The sequence below is a fragment of the Nipponia nippon genome, unplaced genomic scaffold (assembly GCF_047370975.1).
Source record: "Nipponia nippon isolate SJK-2023a ecotype South Korea unplaced genomic scaffold, ASM4737097v1 scaffold_7, whole genome shotgun sequence".
Lineage (NCBI taxonomy): Eukaryota > Metazoa > Chordata > Aves > Pelecaniformes > Threskiornithidae > Nipponia > Nipponia nippon.
In genome coordinates this window covers 28,267,624-28,289,798 of record NW_028262391.1, presented here as the reverse complement: position 1 = coordinate 28,289,798, position 22,175 = coordinate 28,267,624, and the positions used below count along the sequence as shown (strand labels likewise).

General features: G+C 47.6%; 1 protein-coding gene across 1 annotated transcript; it reads left to right on the top strand.

The window, feature by feature from the left end:
• The first annotated feature begins 1,732 nt into the window (after positions 1 to 1,732).
• Positions 1,733 to 21,597, top strand: KY (kyphoscoliosis peptidase). Its single transcript, XM_009462757.2, has 12 exons — positions 1,733 to 1,865; positions 2,886 to 2,948; positions 5,231 to 5,293; positions 7,382 to 7,456; positions 7,640 to 7,681; positions 8,392 to 8,442; positions 10,196 to 10,278; positions 10,669 to 10,777; positions 13,534 to 13,651; positions 18,628 to 18,816; positions 19,421 to 19,611; positions 20,696 to 21,597. Exons 1-12 carry the CDS (start codon positions 1,733 to 1,735, stop codon positions 21,595 to 21,597), a joined length of 2,019 nt encoding a protein of 672 aa, XP_009461032.2.
• The last annotated feature ends 578 nt before the right edge of the window (positions 21,598 to 22,175 follow it).

Here is a 22,175-nt window from a genome sequence, read left to right as displayed (position 1 = left end):
CCAGATGGCTTGGAAAGTCTGCCTGGCAGAGCCCAGCGTGTCTCAGCGTGCATCTGTCCCTCCCTCCCTCCCACCTCCAGCTAGCTCCTTACAGCCAGAGCTGAAACAGGGACCCCTGAACCTAAAATCACACTGGTGCACGCACTAAAGAGCAAAACCACTACCTGGACCACAACAACAATATTACCCATCCCCAGCATGGGACTCTTGCTGCATTACTGGGGCTTACACGCAACGTCCCGTCCCTGATGTTCTCCTCTTGGCAGGGATGCTGTGGGCACCATCCAGGGGGTCATGGAGGGTGTAGAACCACACAAAGGTGCACCAGCAAAGCTGGATGGAGGAAGGGTCCCCTCAGCCATGCACGCTATTTCTGGATCTGCTGAGGAGCTGCTGGATTTGCAAGCAAGCACAGGGGCATATCGGCTGTCCGTGCTTTGGAAGGGGCTCAGGAATAGAAAAGGGGCAGGAGATTGGGAGGGAACAGGATTTATATAGAGATCCACAGGGAAAACCCGTGTCTGCAAACATGAGTAACCTAACACCAGGCAGTAGTACCAGCTCCTGCCTGTGGATCCAGGACAACAACTTCCCCCAGCCTGCAGCCAGAGGAACCCAGTGCTCTCACGCTCCTGCCTGAAAAGTGCTCGTGACACCCACAAAAAGGCACCTTGCACATGCCAAGCCCCCGAAATCCCCCTTTGCCAGCCGGTGCCTCCCACACCCCTGCAGCCCTTCCTAATGCTGCCGGAGAGTCCTTCAGCCCACAGGTGCTATCGCTCCCCAGGGAGCACCGGCCAAGCCAGTCGGGGCTGGCACCATGGACGGGACGGGGGCCAGTGATAAAATTAGAAAGCTTCTCCCTGCCAGTCCCTTCTCCAAGCTGCAGGGGCCAGCTGAGCCCAGTTGCTAACCCGCACTGTAACCCTTATAGTCCCCCATTTTGTAGGGCTGGGAGAGTTTCTAGAAAGCCAGGGGTTTGCACGGCTTTCCTTTTTGGTTAGCGGGGTCTCCAGCTACCCCAGAGAGCCAGGCTTGCAGGCTGATGGGGGCAGAGGGAGGGTCCTTTGGGGCAAAGGGAGGTTGATGTTTTTGGCTCATTTGGGACAGTCCAGCTTGCACCATGCAATTCCCTTCGTTACCATCGCTTTGCACACCCAGCAGCCCTGCAAAGGCTGACCCTCCCTGCTGCAAATGGCTGCTCGTGCCCCATTTCTAGCCCCTTTCCCCCTGCCACAGCTGCTGTCCTCCTCCTGTGGCAGTTATTGTTATTATTTATACTCCCAAGCATCCTTTAAGTTTCCGCCGGGGGAGAGGATCAAAACAGAAAGCCTTTTAAGGATTTCTGCCAGCACCGGGAAGCGAATTCCCCCCAGCAAACAGTGCTGCTGGGGGATTTGAGTGTAGACAAGTGCTTAAAGCTGAAAAGGGCAGAGAGAGGGGAGGGGGAGCCGGGGGCACACTCTGAAACCAGACCCCCCTCGGCCGAAACACAGCTCCTTCCTCTGCTTTAGGAAACGAATCCCTCCTGTGATTTCCTTTCAAAGGTGACTTGTAACCTCTTCATTAGGGTTGGCTTTGGCAGAGCACTCATGGTGCAGCTGGCAGGGCCAGCCCGCCGGTGCTGTGGCTTGTGAGGGAGCGCACTTGCCTTTCCAAGGGTGGAAAATAAACACGGCAGCTCGCAGCAGCAGCAGCTCCACAGGAGGACCGGCGTCCTGGCCATGCTCTGATGGGTACCATGGACTTTAGGACAGATCCCAGTGCAGTAACGATCAATTTGCTGCTTATTGTCCACCCTGAGGAGACAGCGAGCAAGCAGAAACGGCAGAGAGAGAGGCAGACAGAAGGCAGCCGAAGCGCAGGTAACGTCCCGCCTGCAGTGGGTGCAAGGGAGGGGAGGGTTGCAGGTGCAGCACCAGCTGCCCAGGAGACGGTGAAGCGAAGCAGCAGCTTTGGAGAAGGGTTTTTGCTCCCCCCCTCCTCTTCTCCTTTGCAGACATGCTGCAAAACCCCCAAACTTGAAACATTTCTTTGTAGAAACCCAGCGTGCCTTCGCTGGTCCTCCTGGTGCAGGAGAGCCCTTGCTCATGCAGTGCTGCATGCTGCATGTTGCTTGGTGTCTGGCTCTGGTGCATGCAATCCAGGGCGCAGGAGGAGGTGACGTGCGCACAGATACTAATTTGAGGACCACATTTGCAACTTGCTCTGTCCTGCAGTGGCCCTGAGATGCTTCCATGGGCTCTCTCAGCTGTGCAAGGGGAGCAGGGGGAGAGCTCGGCAGTTTCATCCCAGACCAGTACCTACTACAACAGAGTACAGGGGCAAAACTGTTTTGTTTGAAGCGTGTCTAGGCTTTGTCCCCAAGGATGACTACCCTGAGCCATTTATAGCTACAGTTTGGGACAGTCTCCCTGGCCCAGCTCCTATCCTTCAGGGGATCTTCCAAAAAGCTAAGGCTGTGCTCTGCAACTGTAAGGAGACCCTCCCTGCAGAAATAAAAGGAGAAAAAGGAGTATTCCTGATCTAAAACCTTGGGGGAAAGCTAGATTTTTCAGACAACCAGTTCCAGGCTAACAAGGCTAGGCAAAGCTAACACAGAAGTCATGTTCATGCTTAATCTAACACAGCATCCAGCACCTACCCAAATACAAGCAAGCAACTTAGACCTGGACTATTGCACTTTCTTCCTCCTGCTATTTCATACGCTAGCAACAGGGGCTGCAACAAACACTACAGACAAGAGGGAAAGTGGATCCCAGTGACACCTAGGTTCAGCTGGAATGATGGGTTACATGAAAGGTTTTGGGGTGCTAGGCCTCCGGGCATTGCCAAAACCTCACTCCAGGAGGTCAGCCTGCCAATCTCACATTTATATTTTATAGGTTTGCAGGATGATGGAAATGGAAACAGCAGATCACAGCCACCTCAGAGGAGAGACCTTAACGGTATGTCATCTTCTCATTCTACCGATAAACTAACCGCAGTACACAAAATCCATTTGCAAGCTGTTAGCACCCAGTTGTGCCTCTCAAGCATAAACATGCTTGAAACAACCCATCCCTTTCCAGTGCTTTGAGCGGCTTCAATGGAGATAGGCAGAGGGCCTCTGGCCATGTCTCATGGAAAGCATCCCCTCCATGCCGTCCTCTGCCCCGTGGCCAGGATGCACATGGGTGGCACTGCAGAGCCCGGGCACGGCCATTTGCAGGGGATTGTCCTGAAGCTGCCATGGAGCTCGGTCATATTTCAGGTGCACGGAGGTCTTGCATTTCACAGCCAGCTGATGGCAGGGGAAATTCAGTCCCCCAAATTGCTCAGGTTGCAGATAGAGTTTCCAGAGATTTCCCTGGCACTCACACAGCTTAAGCAGGATCTGGGGTGTGCAAGAAACCTTTGGGGTTTCAACCCATCTACCCACCAGTCGTTTCTTCATCTCCCCCGCTCAGAGATTGCTGAGTGCGAGGCAGGTGTAATTGTCATCCAGGAACAATGTGGCTGCTAGTCTTGAATGTACCCCTGCCAGTTCCTCACCCCTCTGCCCTGAAACAGTTCAGAAGGAGCATCTGAAGGGGTTACCCCTGGCTGCACGCAGCCAGGCTGCAGGACTGCGATGCAAGAAGACAGAGCAGCTCCTGGGGAAGGGAATCAGACCATCCAATTTTCTTTCCTGGTAGTCTAAGCCTAATATGGTGTCTAGCAGAGAAAGGTGGGGAGGCAAAGGTAAAGCAAGACAACAAGTAATTCTCACGGTACCAAACAGTGGATTCTAGTTATACCAAACAGGAGCTTTGCTGCCACAGACCAAGCAATGGCAATATACAAAAGCCATGACAATACTTGATGGGAGCCCTGATCCAAGCCCCTCTGAAATCAGTGGTGGCTGGATGGCGCTCACAGACTGTAAGCAAGCAATATCTCATGGCAAGATACAACTTTAGGTTTTTGTTTGTTTGTTTGTTTTTAACAAATCTGATGATCTCAGACACCAGATAACAAAAGCCTCCGCTCCGGGAAGCAGATAAATATTCAACACTCTCACTCTTCCATCATGCTCAAGAGGGTCTGCAACTGGAGCTGCAGAGACAAGTCAAAGCCTTCATTAAAAGCGAGAGGACAGTATCAATCATTCACCACCCTAAACTAATGGCAGGGGTATTTAGTATGCCTATGGGAAACCTTTCCTTGCAGCTCTACCTTAGGCACAATTTAAATCCCCGTGAAGATTACTAAGAATTCAGATGCCAGAGGAGCAGGCAGAGCTTTCGCTCCTCTAGCACCACAGGGGTTAATAAATTCCCCTTTAATCGGTTGCTGAGCATCTTGGTGAAGCCTCTGACACCACGGAGCAGCTGGTGCTGCCGCAATATTTACAAACTGTATTACATAAGCCTCACCCCAACCCCACCGAGGTAAACAGGCTGTGGCCCCATGCTGCGCCACGAAATCCCATCATTCATGGGCCTGATCCTTGTCACAGCCATGAGGTACGAATGGTATCTGGCCTTCAGGACGAGCCGTGAAAACCAGGTTCCTTGCGCTGGTGGCTGGCAGGATGGCGATCCCACGACGCTTTGAAAAAGAGCAAGGGATCGCCCTGGCATCCTGGCCAACGTCCACCCTGCCTCCGGCAAGGCTCGAGCATCCAAAGCCACGTGGGAGCTATGGCTCAGCGTCACCTGGCATTTGCTGACCGCCCTGGCTAACTGTCAGCGCAGCCCGGGGGAGCAGATTTATGCTGCCTACAATTCTCTGGGCATGCCAGGTGCTCCACGCACCTCCCTCTGCCCCAAGGACCCTGGGGCTGGTCGGCATTACTGAGATGGTCAGGGGCTCCCAGAGCACAGAGGGCAGAGATGAAGATGAGGCTGAGATGCTGAGAATCGCACCATGCTCCCATTCAGGGACCGCATCGCCTCCAAGCTCCCCACCCTGCCCTTCCCTCCCACCCAGCTCTCCAAACACACGCCCGCTGGTCCAAGCACCCTAACCTCCCCGCCCTGAGTGGCAGAGCCTGGTCCAGCCCTTCCCCGGGCTGGAGCATCCCTCTGGAGTGGGGCCAGGCACCCCTGGACCACAAGCAATTGGGCTTTGAAGCTGGAGAACAAGGTCAGGCTTCTTGTGTCGTTACTTACTTCACTGCTGAGCAAAGGCACAGATTTGGTCTGCCTCCGTGCCAGGCATCTCCGCTCTCTTCAAAGCACTGAGATGTTTTTCTTTGTACAAGCAGGCCAGCGAGTCTCCAGGGAGCTCTGCAAGCAGACGCAAGCCGTTACTTCTTACTCTAACGAAGGTAAGTGGCAACCCAAGGGATAATGGTTTTTCAGAGCAGGGCTTCAGTGAGCTCCCACTCAAGATTTTTGTAATAAAGTAACCACAGAACACCCCTAAAGAGCAAAAAAGCCCCACCCTGACCATTTTGTGATCTTGAGCATGAAGAATTAAAAATCCTAGGGGAGCCTGGAGAATCCTTGGGTCTTTCAGCGTGGATGTGGGTCTTGGAGCACCTGGGTTCCCACCATCCCCCTGCCCACCAGGACATAGCATAGATGTAATTAGAAAGCATGATAATAACATATTCCTGCCATTGTCAGATATTCCAGTGCTGATGGAAGGGTGCAAGGGCTGGAAGAAATAATATTGGCAGAAGTTTAGCTTAAGACAACTGGTTGCAGAAGTCCTTTCATAGGGTAGATCCTTGCAAGGAGCCATCCCTGCACTAGAGCAGGGGCAGTGCTGGGCCAGCTATGCCCCAAAGCTCTCACTGGCCAAGGACTTGTCTGGCCATGGAGAATGAGGAGAAATGCAAGTGTTTTTTTTATGAAGGATGTTTTGATTAAGAATAGTAAAAAAAAAAAAAAAAAAAAAAAAAAAGTAAAAACATCAGTAACCATTTCATACCATTAGTTTTTAAAGCAATGGATGCAGCAGTTTGGAAAAATTTCTGTGGAATTACATTTTTTCAGTTGTTAAATGCCTTTTAAACTTACTGGAAGAAGGCATTCCTCGTCATTAAATTCGTTTCTTGAAAACAAAATAATTTAATTTATGGGGGAAAACTGAGAAAGTGGAAGTTGGCAAGAAAACTCACAGAAACCCAAAGATAAAAATCACCTTGAGAAACAAAAAAGGACCCCTGAAAATACAAAAATCGTAAGGAAATGAGAGTGCTTGCACAAAAAGTCATGTATTTGAGAAACAGCTTCATTTTACCTTTGAATTAACTGACAAGATACACCAACCAGCTCTAATCTTGACACCCTGATATATGCAAGCATTGGAGTAAAACGGTAGGATTTAAAAGGGGTTTTTTACAGTTTTTACAGTTTTTCTTGCCTTATGCTTTTGGAGCTTTAAAGGACATCAAACTTCTGCATAATCACAGCAGATAAAGAAAACTTCTTTCTAAAGTTAAATTCTGAGGAAAAACTTATTCTTTGATGAAAGTACAGATTTCTACCTAATTAGCTAGCTTTCAAGGAAAATCCCAAATGTCACAAGACTCTCAATAAAATTGTGGGAGGTATCACGTGCGATTGGATGGCAGCCCTGAGGTGCATTAACATCTTGGCCTTCAGTCTCCAAAGTAACCTCTGTTTGATCCAAAATGGGGAGCCCACGAGCACGCTGAGGTCCTCCAGGGAACCTCGGTGGTTGCAAAACCTTCTGAAATACTTGCCAAAAAAATGCAGTCTCTTTCAAAAAGTTCAGGTAATTCTTACAAGACACTCCCTAACTTTTTTCCTTGTACTTCTCTCTGTGAAACTGGAAACACAAGACCCCCAGATTTCCATCTGAGGTTGTTCTGGAGCATCATGGCACGCAGAGCGCAATTCCCAGGTCATGCCTGGACTGCAGCTGGCTCTGCCAGGACGCTGCCTCTTACAGGCAACGGCCACTGCCAAAGGTTTTAATATCACAAGTCAAACCGTTTTCATAGCTCTGAGCCTTTTTCTGTTTGATTCCAAGAAAAATCAATGAAAGAAATTGATTCTCTGCTTACTGTATCTCCATCAAGAGCTATTTAATATGGTACTAAACCTTTTTTTTAAGCTGCCACAGAATTGCTGAGGACCTCTGCTTTGTTTATGATCCGCTTTATCACCTGTTAGGCTATAACTGGCTGTCTTTTATTTTTTGAGAATTACAAATCACATCAGAGGTGACCAGAAGCTTTCTGGCTATACAGTTTTTCTTAAGGGTGCTTTGCTGTACCAGGAAAGCCAAGCACTGTGGTACCTTTGCAATCTCCAGAGCTGCCACTTCTTTTGCTAAAGTTAAGAATTGGCTTCAGCGATGCCTTGACACGCAATGCTGCCCTTCTCCTCCATGTCCTGGTTAGTTTTCCCTTTCTTAGGGAGTTTGTCATAATTTCTTGCAGGAACTCAAGTGACAGTGGAAATTCATGCCAAGGATGCCACCCCACAACTCTTCAAGAAACTCTCCTTTGGAAAAGGTACAGCCCAGGCTTTGAATCCTGGCAGAGCGGGTCAAGGGTGGGAGGCAGAAGGGGCCACATCCTTCCCTTTGCAGAAGTAGGGAGGGCGAGAAGCCCTCTGGGAGCTCGAGGAGATGCTGCACCCCTTGAGCCAGGGTCAGGGTTCCAATGATTGCACTAACCATGCCGGGGTTGTTGCAGGTCCCCGGAGGCTGCCCAGCCTGAATGGTCAGGACAACAAAGGTGAGGCTCTGCTCTGCCACAGCATGTCTCCAAGCTAGCCCTCGCCCAGGAGGTTGCTCCCGGGAGGAGACAGGCTCCCTTCTCCCCATGGGTGCTCGAGGCTCTTGAGAGGATGCCAACCACTAAGCCCACTCTCCCTGCCAGGGAGATGCTGCTGGACCCTGCCAACTCCTGGGGCTTGAGGAGCAAAATCCTTCTGCTCCTAGGGCAAGGGGAGTCTTCTCCTCCACAGGCTCTGGGATAAGGCAGGTGGTGACAGTCTGGGGGCCGCAGTGTCCCTCAGAAATCCTCCAGCTGCTGCAGAGCTCTCTGCAGGGTTATCATCTAACAGCTCTGGAGCTCAGCTCTCCCTTCTTCCATGCCTGCGGGGTTTGGCCGGGTGGTGGGCAGAGGTTAGATATCCCCAGCCCTCGGGCTAGAACAGGAGATGTCTGACTGCTGGGGAATGTGGCCTCTGCAGAGCCGCAGGACAGCAGAGAGGGGATGCAGGGTGCAGTGGCAGTCCAGGCGGCCTGCTTCATCCCTCTCTCCTCTGCACCCACGCTCCACAGGCTGTTGACATCCATGTCCGAATGCAAGGGAATGGGAAAAGAAAAGCCTCAATTTCAGCTTTTTCCACCCAGTTTGCTCCCCAGAATAACTTTTTTCTATTTGTCTTTTTTCCCCTGCCAACAACTGCTCACCTCACGTTCCCTTCCCCAATTCTCTAGGTTTCCAGAAGACCGAAGCCCCGCAGCCGCCAGGAGGAAAAGACCTGCACGGTAACTATTAGCTGTCCCCTTGCCCCAGGGTGGTGGCACGGTGGAGCACAACGTGGGGCAGCCCCAGACAGGAAGCCTTTAAGTCCTAGAACAGGGCTTACCCTGCTGCAAGCCTAGGGTATTTAATTTCTTCAAGACAAGGGATTTAATTTCTATTACCATGAGTAGCACTCAGCTTCCCAGCCCCCTGTTCATCAGGGTGGCAGATGGGGATGGCTTTGGGAATGTCACACGTGCCCGAGACCTTCCCAAGGCTCCACACCCAAGGAAGGCTACTTTGCAAACAGGCACGATGCACACTTCCTAACTGCACAGGGCTGCATGAGTTACTGCAGATTCCGCATCCGCAGTGAGCCTTTGCAGCTATAACCTGACGAAGACAAAAAAGCGATAAACAATTTTAAAAAAAACATCCCATTCCCAAAAGGAAAGAAGTAATTTTCAGAGCTGTAGAGAGCGGGAACCTTTAAACGCGTAAATCTGCTCTGTCTCTCGTTAGGTCAGTGTAATAGCCCTTTTCAGGGAAAACCGAGATAAACAAAGAAGCCTGTTAAAGAAACAGATGCTGTGTGCCTACACGTTGATTTTGGCAGACGGGCGCCTGCCCAGCACAGGGATGTGCCTGCATCTCGCCTGGCAGGCTGCACCGTCACCAGGATGCCCCACAAGCCCTCCCTGGGGCAGAGGTTTCCAAGAAAAACAGGGCTCACATTAACAAAACACCTTTGCAAGTCAGGAATAGACCCCACACGCAGCCCAAAGCAATTCACTTCTTGTCACCTCTCTCCAGGCAAACAGCAGCTCTACGGCACCATTCGTTCACCTCTCCAGCACTTGGGAGTCACGCAACAGCATTTTCACTTTGTGATCTCTTTTAAATCCTTTTTTCCAGAGAAATAACAGTCCCACAGAGATAGCTAGAAGAATCTCCTTAGTCCTGAACGGCTTTGACAGCACATGACAGGGGGAGAGATTGCTGTAGAGCTCAATTCTTCTCTCACCAGCTCAGAAGAAAAAGGAGTGCTGAGCAGACGGCGGTCCAGGGGAGATGTCCATCCAATACATCTGTGCACTGAGCTATAGCTGGATCACTCGGGTGGCTCACTAATGAGAGAGAACAGTGTCAGCTCATTCAGAGGCTGTTAAAAAATAAGTTATCTGATTAATTAGGGCAAGTTATTAACCCTTTCTTCACACTGAGTAGAACCAGGAGCCTAGAGCCTGCAAAGATGCAGAGGGGCAGGCACACGAGTTTCAGTCCAGCTGCTCCCCATGTAACGTTTCTCATGAGCTTGAATTTGTGCAGAATCATGGCCCTTTACCATGCAAAATAGTCATCGCTTTCAGCAAAACTACTGAAGAAATACAGCTCTCTGCTGAGTTTTTTAAAAAGTCAAGTTTTTGCCAGGGTTCCCACAGTGCAGATTTTCCCTGATACTCCTGCGTTATATCTTGTGCACCTCCGTATAATATCCTGGGATTTTCTATTCTGTTATACAGTGCCAAAGATGCAGGGGCACCTCCTGCTCCAGCATTGCCCAAATTATACCAGACTAGACAGGATGGCTCCTGCTTCTCATGCAGCTGGCAGGGACCTTCTGTGAGTGCCCTCGTGTCCTCTGCTCCCTAAGCACCCGCTGATGGATGCCTCCATGGGTCGGGCAGGAGCTCCGCAGTGTCCCCTTGTTCAAGCATACAGCCAGGAAAAATACCCCCTCCCTTCCCGAGACAATGACAACTTGTTTCTTCCCAGCATATCCATGGGACAAATCCTCTTTGAAATCCATGCCAGTAGATCTGCAGCAATTTGAGAAGCTGGATGCCTACGCATTAAAAGTAAGTCAGTCAGTCTTGCTTTTGCCTCTGTCCTCTCTCCCTCCCCTGCAGGGACATTCCTTGAAACCTAGCTACCAGCACTAACACCAACTTAGTCTGAGCTATCAGGGAAAGTGCCTCAAAATCTCCCAAAGAAGTGAAAAACCATTTCCCTGCAAACATGAGCAACAGAGATCCCATTCTAGGAGGGAAAACTATGACCAAAAATACTTGCTTGAAACATGGAACTACAGCTTTGTATTTCTATTTTTAATGAAGCTCGAGTTAGAGCAGTCTCCCAGCAGGCTGGGTCTCACTAGCTTTAGAAGATCAAGGGAGCGGGGAAGGAAGGGAGATCTACCATAGCAATTTCTTCACCACGATCTTGCAATGCTTCCTCCTCACAAACAGGTAAACGTCAAGAACAGCGTAGAGGAACTCGTTAAAGCCCTGCTTAAACAAGCCCAGACTGATCTGGAGAAAGTCCGAGCCATATGGATATGGATATGTCATCACATAGGTAGGTTGAGATCTTCAGTTGAGAAGATAAGGCTGTTGCTGTCACCCTTGTTACTCTGTCATTGCAGTATACTAGATATCTTGTGGGTTAGTTTCACATGGTGGGTGGTAGGAAGGCTTTCTGGATGTATTCATCCAGAAATATATTCAGAGGTTATCTCACGATCTCTGTTTCCATACTCCCTCTCCTAGCACTGCCAGGACCTACAAGGTTTGCGTGTAAATGATTTCTTTCCATGTGATGAATCTGCAGCTCCTATGTGATTTATTTGCGGGTGTAACCATACAAGTCCCTATCAACTAAGCAGCCGGAGCATGAAGCCAGGCTGCCAAGCACCAGAGGCTTGGTTGTCACATTCAGAGCCATCCAGCACCACCAGAAGTTTCATCTCCACCACTGTCCTGAATCCCCGCACCCCCCATGCAGCCCTTCCTAGAGCATTTTGCATCTTGGTGCCTTTGCTCCAGGAGGGTCTCGGCATAGCTTAGGTACCACCGGGAACCATCAAGCTGCCTTGCCCAGCTCAGTGTCATCACAGCTGCTTCTGCAGCTCCTCTGTTCTCCCTCTTTGGGCAGCAGACCAGCCCTTGCAAGGAGCAGCCTGGACCCAGCCCACTGCTCAGCACAGCCCGCCCTGGGTGAGGTGCCCTCTTGCCTTTGACAGTCTCTTGGCTGTTTTCGCAGCCAGCTTTGCCCCTGTGTATCGTGGATACATCCTGCGCTCCAGTCTCTAGCCGGTACCTAACATGTCCATCAGCCAGGTCAGTGCAGCACATCAGAGAGGCCAGCTTTCATAAAACGTGCTGGCACCTGCTTGATTGCCGTTCCTGCCTGTACGTGCACCCTTTCAACCTTCATGAGAGCTGCAATCACTCAGTTTCCCCTCCCCTTCCTAGCCAACCCCAACCCAGGCAACACTGGCATTTCAGAAATAACCGAGATGCAAAGAGGACAAGGAAGGAGGATGAGGCAGCATTTGTAGCCTTTCCAGTCTGGCACATCAGAGGGGACAAAAAGCTTCTTGCCACCCCAAGCTCCTTGGCGGGGGAATCTGAATGTGCATATGCATATGCATATGCAAAAACATTTCTTTGCCATTAACTCTTGGGGGAGGAGGGGGAGAAGCACAGCTAGTCTTTCCCTCACCTCTTACCCATCCTGATGGGCTCTGGTGAGGTGCAGTTCGCTGATGGAGAGCAGAAAAGCAATTCGGGAAGCACTGGCCTAATCTCACGCCCACTGAGATCAGCAGAGCTTTGCCAGCAACTGCACGGTTAGCATAGTTAGGTCAATCCCAAGCAGCTTTAATCTTTCCCTTAAATATGCATACTGCTGATTTCACTGCATTTCCTGAAACTGAGCATTTGGCTCACCCAGCGCTGAGCTCCCATTTCTGCCTGCCACTGCCTGGGCCAGATCCTGCTTGGGACGGCCAGTCTGGTTTGACTCAGTCCATTTACCTTACACACATTCACAGGATGTCTCTGATCCCTGACAGGTATGCTGTGATCTCCTCACAAGATTTTTTTACACCATCTTGGCCTCAGTTCTCCTCCCTTCCTGCAGAGGCTGACCCCCATTTACATGCATGGGAAATAAACACAGTGCTAGGAATTTAAATTGGCTCACAAAAATGCAGTGTATCTATCCTGGAAGAGCACTGACAATATAAACTCCGTCCTTGTTTGGATTTTAAGTGAGAGCGCTGCTCCCTGGATATCTCTTCCCACCCAGTTCAACTCCCTCCCTGCGATGGACTGCTACCTCCATGCAGCAACAGCACTAAAAGAAATTATTTTAGCTATCATTTCTAGCATAAACACAGAGCCCCGTGCAGCCAGCTAGCTCTCCATACCCCTCAAAATGCTCTGCAGCTTTGCTGGTGGCCCAGTGAACAGCCCAGGTCGAGAAAGCCAGGCTTTCCCTACAGCCCCATGAGCCAACCCTGGGGCAGCCGCCAGCTGAGCCCCTTAGATAAAAGACAAGCAGTTGCAGCATTTCATCAAAGCACAAATACAGCATGTTGCCAGCTTTTTTCCCCTCTTCTACAGCATTTGAGGAAGGAAGAATCAGCTGATGCAGCATTCCTTAGAGCTTTGTCAGAAAAATATGTTCGCATTTTAAGAAAGAGGTTATGGACGTGACCAAGGTTGGTCAGTATTGAATTAACCTTCCCAGACCAGTTCCCCAAGCTCTGTCTGAAGGAACCCTGCTGTGCCACTTTTCTGCATTCAAACAAATTAAGATTTGCTACACTTCCAGGTATTAATATGATTCACTTGCAACAAATCATTTCAAGTATTTCCCAACAAGCTACTTTCCAGGTGTTTTTAATACAAATTGCTTGTAAAGAGTGCAAAAAGCTCAATGGTTTCCTTTGACAGTAACAAGAGTCTGACTCCTTCAAATGTAGAGCGCTCTGTTTTTTACCAGGAGCTCTTGAGACTTTAGATCCCCCCCACAGGAGGGCAGCCCCTGGGGAGGCCCACTTTCTTTCAAAAAGCAAAGTTTTCCTCCCATTTGGATTCAACTGCTGAATCCCAGCCCAGGCTTAGAACAGACAGTGATGAGAGATAGACCTCGTCCCTCTCCCCCCACCAGCCGTCCACGACATCCTTGTGCAGCACACAGCACGGCTCATTTCTCTTTGCTCGCGCTCACAGAGATGAAAAGCAATCCAACCATTGCTCCTGCTGACCGTCGATCCCATTGCCTCAGGCTTTTGGATGAACTTTCGTCTGTGTTCCTTCCCACAGAATACGACGTAGTGGGCTACCATAACAAAAGCCAGCTGTCGAGCAAACCCATAGATGTGCTTCAGATGGGGAAGAGCGTTTGTGAGGGATACGCTGGGCTCTTTGAACAAATGTGCAGGTAAATTAAGCTCACAAACATTCAATGCCAGGGAGAGTTAACATTCATTGTCATCTCTGTGGCTATTCTGTCTGCCTTTGCATTGACTGATGTGACTTTAAGCAGGACATGGAACTTTAGCTTTCAAACCATGCTGTGGAAAAACAGCAAGTCCTAGAAAGGTCAATTTTGCTTCCTCCTCCAACCCCCCCTCCCCAGCATAATTTACTTTGTGCCATCTGCTGAGCTTCGCATTGCATTAACATAATGGCAGATGAAAACACAGAGCTAATTTGGTTAGAAGAAGCTAAGTTCTTCCTTTGAGTATCTGTATGTGAAGGTTAAAAGCATGGCAAGACTTAAACAAGAAGGAGTGTTGTCTCCAACATGCTCCCATGCAAGAGGCAGGCACAGTCCCAGAAGGAGCTTTCCCAAAACCTTCTGGAGATGCCCTCTCCCCCCCACTACAGAAGCACCACAGGGACACTGCTTCACGCTTACCGCACCATTTTCTGCAGTCAACCTCAAGGTGCATCACTGCTGAGGCCAATACTGCAATTCCCATTTTATAGCTACGTCGGCATTTAATGACTAAAATCCATTCTCCTGCGTACAAAACCTTGTTGACTTCACTGGGGATTAGTTGCATAAACAACTGGGATTTCCCCCACAAAGCAGGACTTTACAATCACAGAGCCATTTCATAGCAGAGGCAGCCCATTCCTTGGCAGGGAGCACAGGCGCCTTGCATATGAATGCAGCGCAAATCCCTTCTCCCTCCCGTTTCTCCAACCCAGTAAAGAAAGGAGATGGCCGTTGCACAAGGCAACCCTCAAGCACCACAGCAAGGAGCAGCATCTCGCCTCTCACAGCTGTATGTAATAGTTTGGTTTAGAGGAGTAGTGAAGGCAAGGAAGGTGCTTGGCAAGTTTGGGACCAGCCTTACATAGAAGGGTTGCCCAAGAGGAGAAAACTGGACCTGACGACTCAGGGACACAAGATTGGAAGGGGCTTTCCTAACAGCAGAAAGCAATGGTGTACTTTCCTAAGAGCGTGTGCTTGCACGGTGGCTCTCCCAGGGAGCACCTTCTCGGCAGAGCAGCTTCCATTTACAAGACAGCTTTGGAAAAGATTGAAGACCAGTTATTAATTGGCATGTGTAAGTAAAAACTGGCTTTCCACACCATCCAAAAAGATTTGGGAAGGTTTTCACCATGAAACAAACAGGGAAAAGGACAGAAAAAAAAAATGCTGTGCCAGATGCTAAAGAGGTGAATGCTTCCAACCAATAATATATCCCGCGATATCGGATCTTGATTTCTAAAGAGTAAAGTAAAGAAATAGGATGATGAAGTATGAATTTATAACTGCATCTTATGGAACAGTTATTAGCAGTTAGAAGTGGGGGAAATTTGCATCTGTTCATTAAAAAGCATATGTTTAGTTCATTACAAACATTAATCTTTCCAAGGATATCTTTTACTATTTAAAGACTCTGTTGATTTAATTCCTCAGTTCCAGGTTGATTATTCATTTTGTGATTTGGGAAACCTCCCAGTCATCCAGCCTATTACTTTTGTCAAATATTAGCAAAATGTTTAGCTCCTTTCCTGAAAAACTATAACCAAAGACAACACGCCTTTCTTGCAAGGGAATTTCCTCATCCCTTCTTCTTGTGCACTGTTCAAGTCTTATGCTGAGTCTAAGCATAAAGGCAAGAGGCAAAGAGCAGTCTTCTTGTAGAAAAGCTTTTCAGAGCCAAGTTTTGGGGAAAAAGGTCTTTTAACATGCCTTTTTTTCCTAGCTCCCGTTGAGGCCACTTTGACAAAGAACCCAATTTGCCAGTCACCAGGAGTCCCCCACAAAGGGTCCTGCTGAAGTCAACGGCTGACACTGATTGAGTCCTACTTGTCCCAGTGCCAGCAGAGAGAAGAGTTCCTGTGGCAGACACAACACTGTCACCTCCGACCACAGCTTTGGCAGCCAGACTTCTCCCCATTAGCTGAGACTCCTGTCACAGAGGAAAGGTGGGCACGGAGAATGGGAAACTGGCCACAAAACATCAGTTTCCAAACATCAGGTGTAATAGCAATGAATGTAAACACAGGCTTCTTACCAGTATTTTAGCAGCATTTATCAAGAATTCGCTTCTCAGCTGACAACCAACTCAAGGAGGTAGCATGGCCGAGTGAGTCAGGGAGTGTAAATTCATTAATTCAATTTAGGGCAAAACCTAGCAGTCCAAACTTGGGGAGAAACTCCCTTACCAGAATTAACGCTGAAGGCAAAACAATTATTTACACTTGAGAGGTTTCAGCACCACCTTTGGGAGCAAAGCTGACCGCACTTCCTACAGTTGGTCTGACCACTTAGCTGCTCCTTATTCATAATTAGTCTGAAAATAATCCAGGTTTCACATCTTCTTGCTTTTCCTGTTTTCTACAGTCAGTAGCTTTCCTTCTTTTCAGGCACAGAAGCATACACCTACCTACCACAAGTATAAACCATTCTGTCTCCCTCTGGAGAAGCCAGATTTGCTTCTTTTTTAGATGAAATCAAAGTCAACCTGAAATCAAAGGGAAGAAGGTGCCATTGAATTTCAGTGACATCTGTAGCAAAATCCAGATGATTTCCTACTCTTTTTGAAGCAGAAAAACAACTTAGCTTTTAACTTCCTTGCTGCACCAAGCAGATGTTGCCAACTGTTTCTTAATTCAGTTCTTCCAGTCCACCTTGTATTAGGTCATCTTCTGCCATCACATTGCCACTTCAAGCATTTCTGGAGATCTTCTCAATCTTCCCTCTGCCTGGTTAATTTATCTGTATAAAGTCATTCACACAAAAACGGAGACACGACCACTCTTTTCACCAATACAGGATTGCTCTTTTACAGGATGTTTTAGCCTGGTCTTTTGTCTATCCATTATTAGAGAGAACACTGTTTAAATGCTCTGACCTTTCTTTTGTGAACTTTGAACACATCCAAGCACAAACTCTTCTTGCTGCTTTGCTAACGTTCACTGTAAGTGAGAGCACAGAGAGAACGAAGGGCACAACTTGTCCCTTAATGTTCTCTCCGAATATCCCAGCTAACAAGAATGTCTAGAGAAGCCTAGAAGGATTAGATGCCAATCCCCATGAAATTAGTGGGAATTTGGTACTTAGGCCCCTTTGAAACTCCTAGGATCAAATCTTCCTTAAAGTTCCTGGGCCAGCTCCTAGTCTCAGTTACATCATGTAAATCCAAGCTCTCACCAGTCTTGTCAGTGGAGTTGCTCCAGATTTACTGCCCAGCTCCACGTTAGAATTTGGCTCGCAGGCGCCTGCAGCCTGGCAAAGACTTTACAGACCACCTGCGACACCAGGTTTCTCAATGGCATTCCTTCCAGTCCTGCCACGTTCGTTTTGAATACCTCCTGTGACAGGCAGCGCCTCACTATCGGCACATAACAGCCCACACTAAACAAGAGCTGGCCTGCATGCTTCCTCCTCCTCTTTGCTGGCCATCTTTAGCAGGGATGGGGTACTGCCACATTTCTCCTCTCCGTGTATAACTTGGTCTTCTCTGCAGGTTACCCAACATGAGCTCCCAGCTGGCTCTCAATCAGCCCTTTGCAGTTATGATTCTATTTTTTATACTCTTTCTTAAAGAATTTTAGAAAGAATGTAAGAAAGAGTATCAAATAACTAAGTAACACAAAGATGTCCAGGTTTGAGTTCAGTAAGTCTGTATGAGAAGCTGAATTGACCACCTTCTCTTTAAACCAGCATCATCTCCGTGAAAAAAGCGATCCTCCCTATAAGCACTACTGCACTGCCAATTACCAGCCAGTATCTGTTATCAGACATTGACTTCTTAACAACCATGCTAATTATCTTCCCCATAAATATCACTTTTCTTCTGAGTTAAACCCACATTATGCAGACAATCTTGCTCTTGAAGCATGCACAGTTTATTACTTAAGGTAGCTGTTCCTTTTAATGTACTTTTCAATGAAGAAGAAAAATGTCAATACCATCCTACACAAAAGACAATCCTCTAAGCGAAGCAATTCTAGATTAATGCTGAAATAAGATGCCAATGTTAGATTCCATTGCTATCAACAGCAGAGAGCTTATTAACACAGTGCTTATTTAAATCTTATTTACACATCAACACAGGTATTCATTATTTTTTTAAAAAGAGACTATTTAATCATTTGTACCCTGGGCAAGCACAAGCTCACTCTTTAAGGAAACTAAATCAGCATCCACAATCCCCTGAGGTCTAAGATACCTTAGTTGGTGTCAAACATCAGGTCTACTGTTACAGAGAGAACACAAGCATGAACAGACGCACTTTTAATTTATAATTATGTGGGCTAATTGTGGACAGCATCAAAGGGATTCCACTGAGTAACAAGACAGAGAGCAATTAAGCACACTTCATCTTTGTCATCCTCCTCTAACAATGTTGAATTGATGGTGCATCAGACAAAAAGAGAAGGAATATGCAAAAATGGGAAGAGAAAAGCCCCTTCCTCCAGTGGGATGCTCTCTCCAAGTGCCTATGCAAAGACTACAAGAAAAAACAGCCCCTACCCAACACCTCAGGCATCATTACCTTGGGTTACTCTCACATGCCCACCCCATATGAAGTCATTCACTAGCACAGCCCAGAAAAATACAGTCTTTACATGATGTCAGCAGTCAAAGGGGAGAACTTGCCTGTCTCTAGATGCAATAACCTAGACGTTCACCACAGTAGTCTGTCACCAGGGTCAGAAGTTTGAGTTTTCAAAGAGAGGTACACTGGCACATTTAGACATTTAAAACCCCTAACTCCCCTGGGACTCAACTGCAAGGAGGCACCTGAGGAGCTGATGGAGCTGGTCCACTTGACTACAGGACTGAAGTTCTACAGACATGCTGGGCATTGTTCCTCATGTCCTTCCACAGAAGTACACTGAAAGGCTTAAAACAGAAGTCTCCTACTGCATCTTATTGTTTTGTTTTAGTATTGCAGGAATCCAGTGCATGAAGCTATCAGGATACTCTAAGGGGCACGGGTACAAGATAGGGCAGACCTTCACAGGGAACTCTGACCATGCCTGGAACGCTGTCTACCTTGATGGAAGGTGGCATTTACTCGATAGCACCTGGGGAAGTGGTGTTGTTGATGATTCTTTCACCAAGTTCACCTTCAGGTAAAGAACCATTCTCTATATTAATACAGAAACCTACCCCAAAGGCAGAAGAAAGCTGATAGGTGTGATAAGAAACACCAAACAGTGACAAATTTTAGGTCCCACAGCAAGACCCAAAGCCCCAAGCAAGGTATCTGGGCTGCCTATACGAGGGTCGGAGCACGAACCTGTAGAAAGGCAGCGGCCCTGAGCAGCAAGCTGTGTAACTCCTGAAAGTGAACTTGTTTTGGTTATCACATCTTCAGTTTATGCAATACTGCGTGGCACTTGATTCATAGCTTTCAGCTGCCTGAGAGGGGGTGCCTCCACACTTTCAAACAACAAGCAGTGCCTCTCTCTTTCTTCAAGAGCCCATGGTTGCAGGGGATAGTGCAAATACCCTGGTTTTATCAGGGTATTTATCAGCTCAGCATTTGCCCTGGAAATGGAAGACCAATGCTCAAGTTCCTTCTCTGCCTGGAGAATTTCAAACCCACAGACCTCAATTTCTCAGCAGCCCAAAACACTCTGACTTCCTCCTGCTGAAACCACTGCCACCGTGCCGGGGAAGAATTAACTATTTATAATTACTCATTTTCCTTTTTTCTCTTCCTTCTTCTTCCAGGTACAATGAGTTTTATTTTCTGACTCACCCAGCTCTGTTCATTAACAATCACTTCCCAGATAACAGTAACTGGCAGCTTCTTAAACCAACCCTGACGCTGAAAGATTTCGAGAACAACATGCTGCACAACAGTAATTTTTACATGTTGGGCCTGCTGACCGCACACCCGGAGACAGGTGTCATCCAGACAGGTAACACCCTGTGGCGGGGAAGCTGCAGAGCATCTTTCTTTATGCAGCCCTGCATCCACCACACACTGTCATGCGTGTAATGAATTACATTTCCAGCTTGGTTCTGGCAAGCAGAGTGCACTCAAAGCTCTTGGGGCAGAGGAGGGTCTTTTTTCTTTCTTTTTTTTTTTTTCTTTTCTTTTTTTTTTTTTTGTTCAAACTGTGAAAAATTGTTGTAGCTAGCTCCTGGGTCTAAAAGAAAGCCTCAGTCAGCGCTGAGGATGAGTTACTCTATCAGCCAGCATCAGTGGTGCATAATTAGAAGTATTACTGTTATTTATTAGCAGCTCTGGCTTGAAAATGAGATTAAAACCTTTTACGATGTTCCAAAAGTCTGACATCCCAAATGATGGATAAACAGGCACTTCTTTATGCAATACTCAGCACCCCGAGTAAGTCCAGCAGCTCTTTTAACGTAAAACTATTCAGGTAACACCACTGAACTACAGGGCCCACATTTAAGATCACCTTCTTCAGATATTAAAAGAGCTGCAGGAATTTAACTAGATAGCTAATTTATGAATGCTAAGAACTCAGAGTTGAAACTTAAAGCAACAACATTTTATGACTTAATGTTGTCTTCAAGCTGTTTGGGAACAGGCTCATAGGGAGGTAGATTATCTCATACCTATGTACCAGAGGCTTCCTGCACTTTTCTCTGAAGCTTCTTGGAACAGCTACTGGACTAGCAATCAGGTCTAATCACATCTAATTAAGCCCTTCTCGAGCACACGGGCTGATGGTACTTTCAGTTATATTTCACACAGGCTTTCATATTCTATAGGACCACAGCTCCGTTTCAGTGTATATCAAAATAGGATAAATGCACATCTCCAAAACAAAGGCCACTCTTCACCTCATTCTTTTCGACGGACACTGATCCAAGCAGACAGCTCACAAGCTATGACCTGTCAATTGCAGCTCTTTTTTTTACTATTAGAGAAGCAGCAATTTATTGGGACAGAATAGTCTTCCCAGAACAGGCTGTACATGCAAAAAATGTACTGAAACTCTTATGTGGTTTCTTTTCTTTTGTGTTTCATAGTAAATGGAAAAGCCTCTGTATCAGTGGATTGCCGTTCTGCCACATTATTTACATTTAAGCTGAAGGGAACAGATGAACACGGTTTAATGACTTTGAAAAAACACGGAATGAAGCTGGATATCTACCCACAGAGGACAGGGAGTCACAAGCTGCAGATCTTTGCCAAGCCCTCCAAAGCCTCAGATGTCGTCTATGACTGTGTGTTAGAATACATCGTAGAGTGCAAGTCTGTGGACAAGGCCATGTGTTTCCCAAAGGACCTGCATCAGCCTGTTGGACCAAGCTGGTTCACGGAGCGGCAAGGGTTCCTGAGGCCGTCACACCCCAACCCCATCATTCACACCAACGACGGGCGGTGTTCTGTCACCTTCACTCTGGGCAAAGACATAAGCGTCTTAGCCTCACTGCACTCCGATAACAGCAGCCTGACAGAGGATATGAGAAGGCGGCACATCATGCAAATCCATCGTGGGAACCAAATTGAGTTGAAGATCCATCTGCCCCACGCAGGGAACTTTGTTCTGAAAATCTATGCCAAGAAGAAGTCAGATCCTGGCAATTACGACTACATCTTCAACTACCTCATCACTTGCCTGAACACTGAAGTGAAGTGGCCAGCTTTCCCTCAGAGTTACAACAAGTGGGTGGAAGACTATGAAATACTGGAGCCGCTCTCCGGCTTGCTGCCAGCGAATCGCAACGTTCAGTTTAAACTCAAAATGCATGGGATAGCAAAGGTGCTAGTTCAAGCTGAGAACACTTACCCTCTCACCCAGAACAGAGGCTACTGGGAGGGAACCTGCAACACTTCGGGATGCAGAGAGGTGTTTGTGATGGTGCACGAGAACGCTAACCACAGCTTTTACTCACACGTTCTGAAATACGAAGTTGAAACTGAGTAACACCCCCTCCTTGTTCTTTCACTCACCTGCATGAACCAACAGTTCCAACGCACCCAAAACCAATACAGCTTTAGGAAATCGCTCGTTCTCTCAATCAAATCTGTTCTTTCAATGAAAGCAGGACAAGACTTGCAGGCTTTTGCAAGACCAAGGGCTCAAAGAAGTTCAAAAAAGCAGAAAATCCTGTTAAGAAGGGAGCAGCAGTGGAAGAAATTAAATAAAACCCTCACCTATGTTTCAGTAATACTGTCCAAACATTTTGAAGAAAACAATTGACTCTCTGGCCATAGGTCATTCTGTGCCAGCAGTGATTGCTGGTTTCCGAGTTATGGACCATAAGAAAAGTCTTAAAATGGCTACTCCAAGAAGAATCCACCTAGTTATGGGGCAGGATGAAGAAAGCACACCCTGGTTTTGAGCAGCAATATTGGACATGAGGAACTTCAGGATATTTAAACTGAGTTTCTGTATATCTTTAGTCAAGTTGCAAAATACATCCCAGGAGAGAGAAGTGTTAGAAAGAAGATACAACGTGAAGTTTTCTTGTGCACTTCATTGTCTTATAAATTTAAGTGATA

What these genes read in the sequence shown, in the direction of transcription:
- KY (XM_009462757.2), top strand. Translation starts at nt 1,733, where the DNA reads ATGGGTACCATGGACTTTAGGACAGATCCCAGTGCAGTAACGATCAAT. An exon ending in TACTTCTTACTCTAACGAAG is followed by an intron (nt 5,294 to 7,381) that starts GTAAGTGGCAAC and finishes AATTTCTTGCAG; the next exon opens with GAACTCAAGTGACAGTGGAA. An exon ending in GAATGGTCAGGACAACAAAG is followed by an intron (nt 7,682 to 8,391) that starts GTGAGGCTCTGC and finishes CCAATTCTCTAG; the next exon opens with GTTTCCAGAAGACCGAAGCC.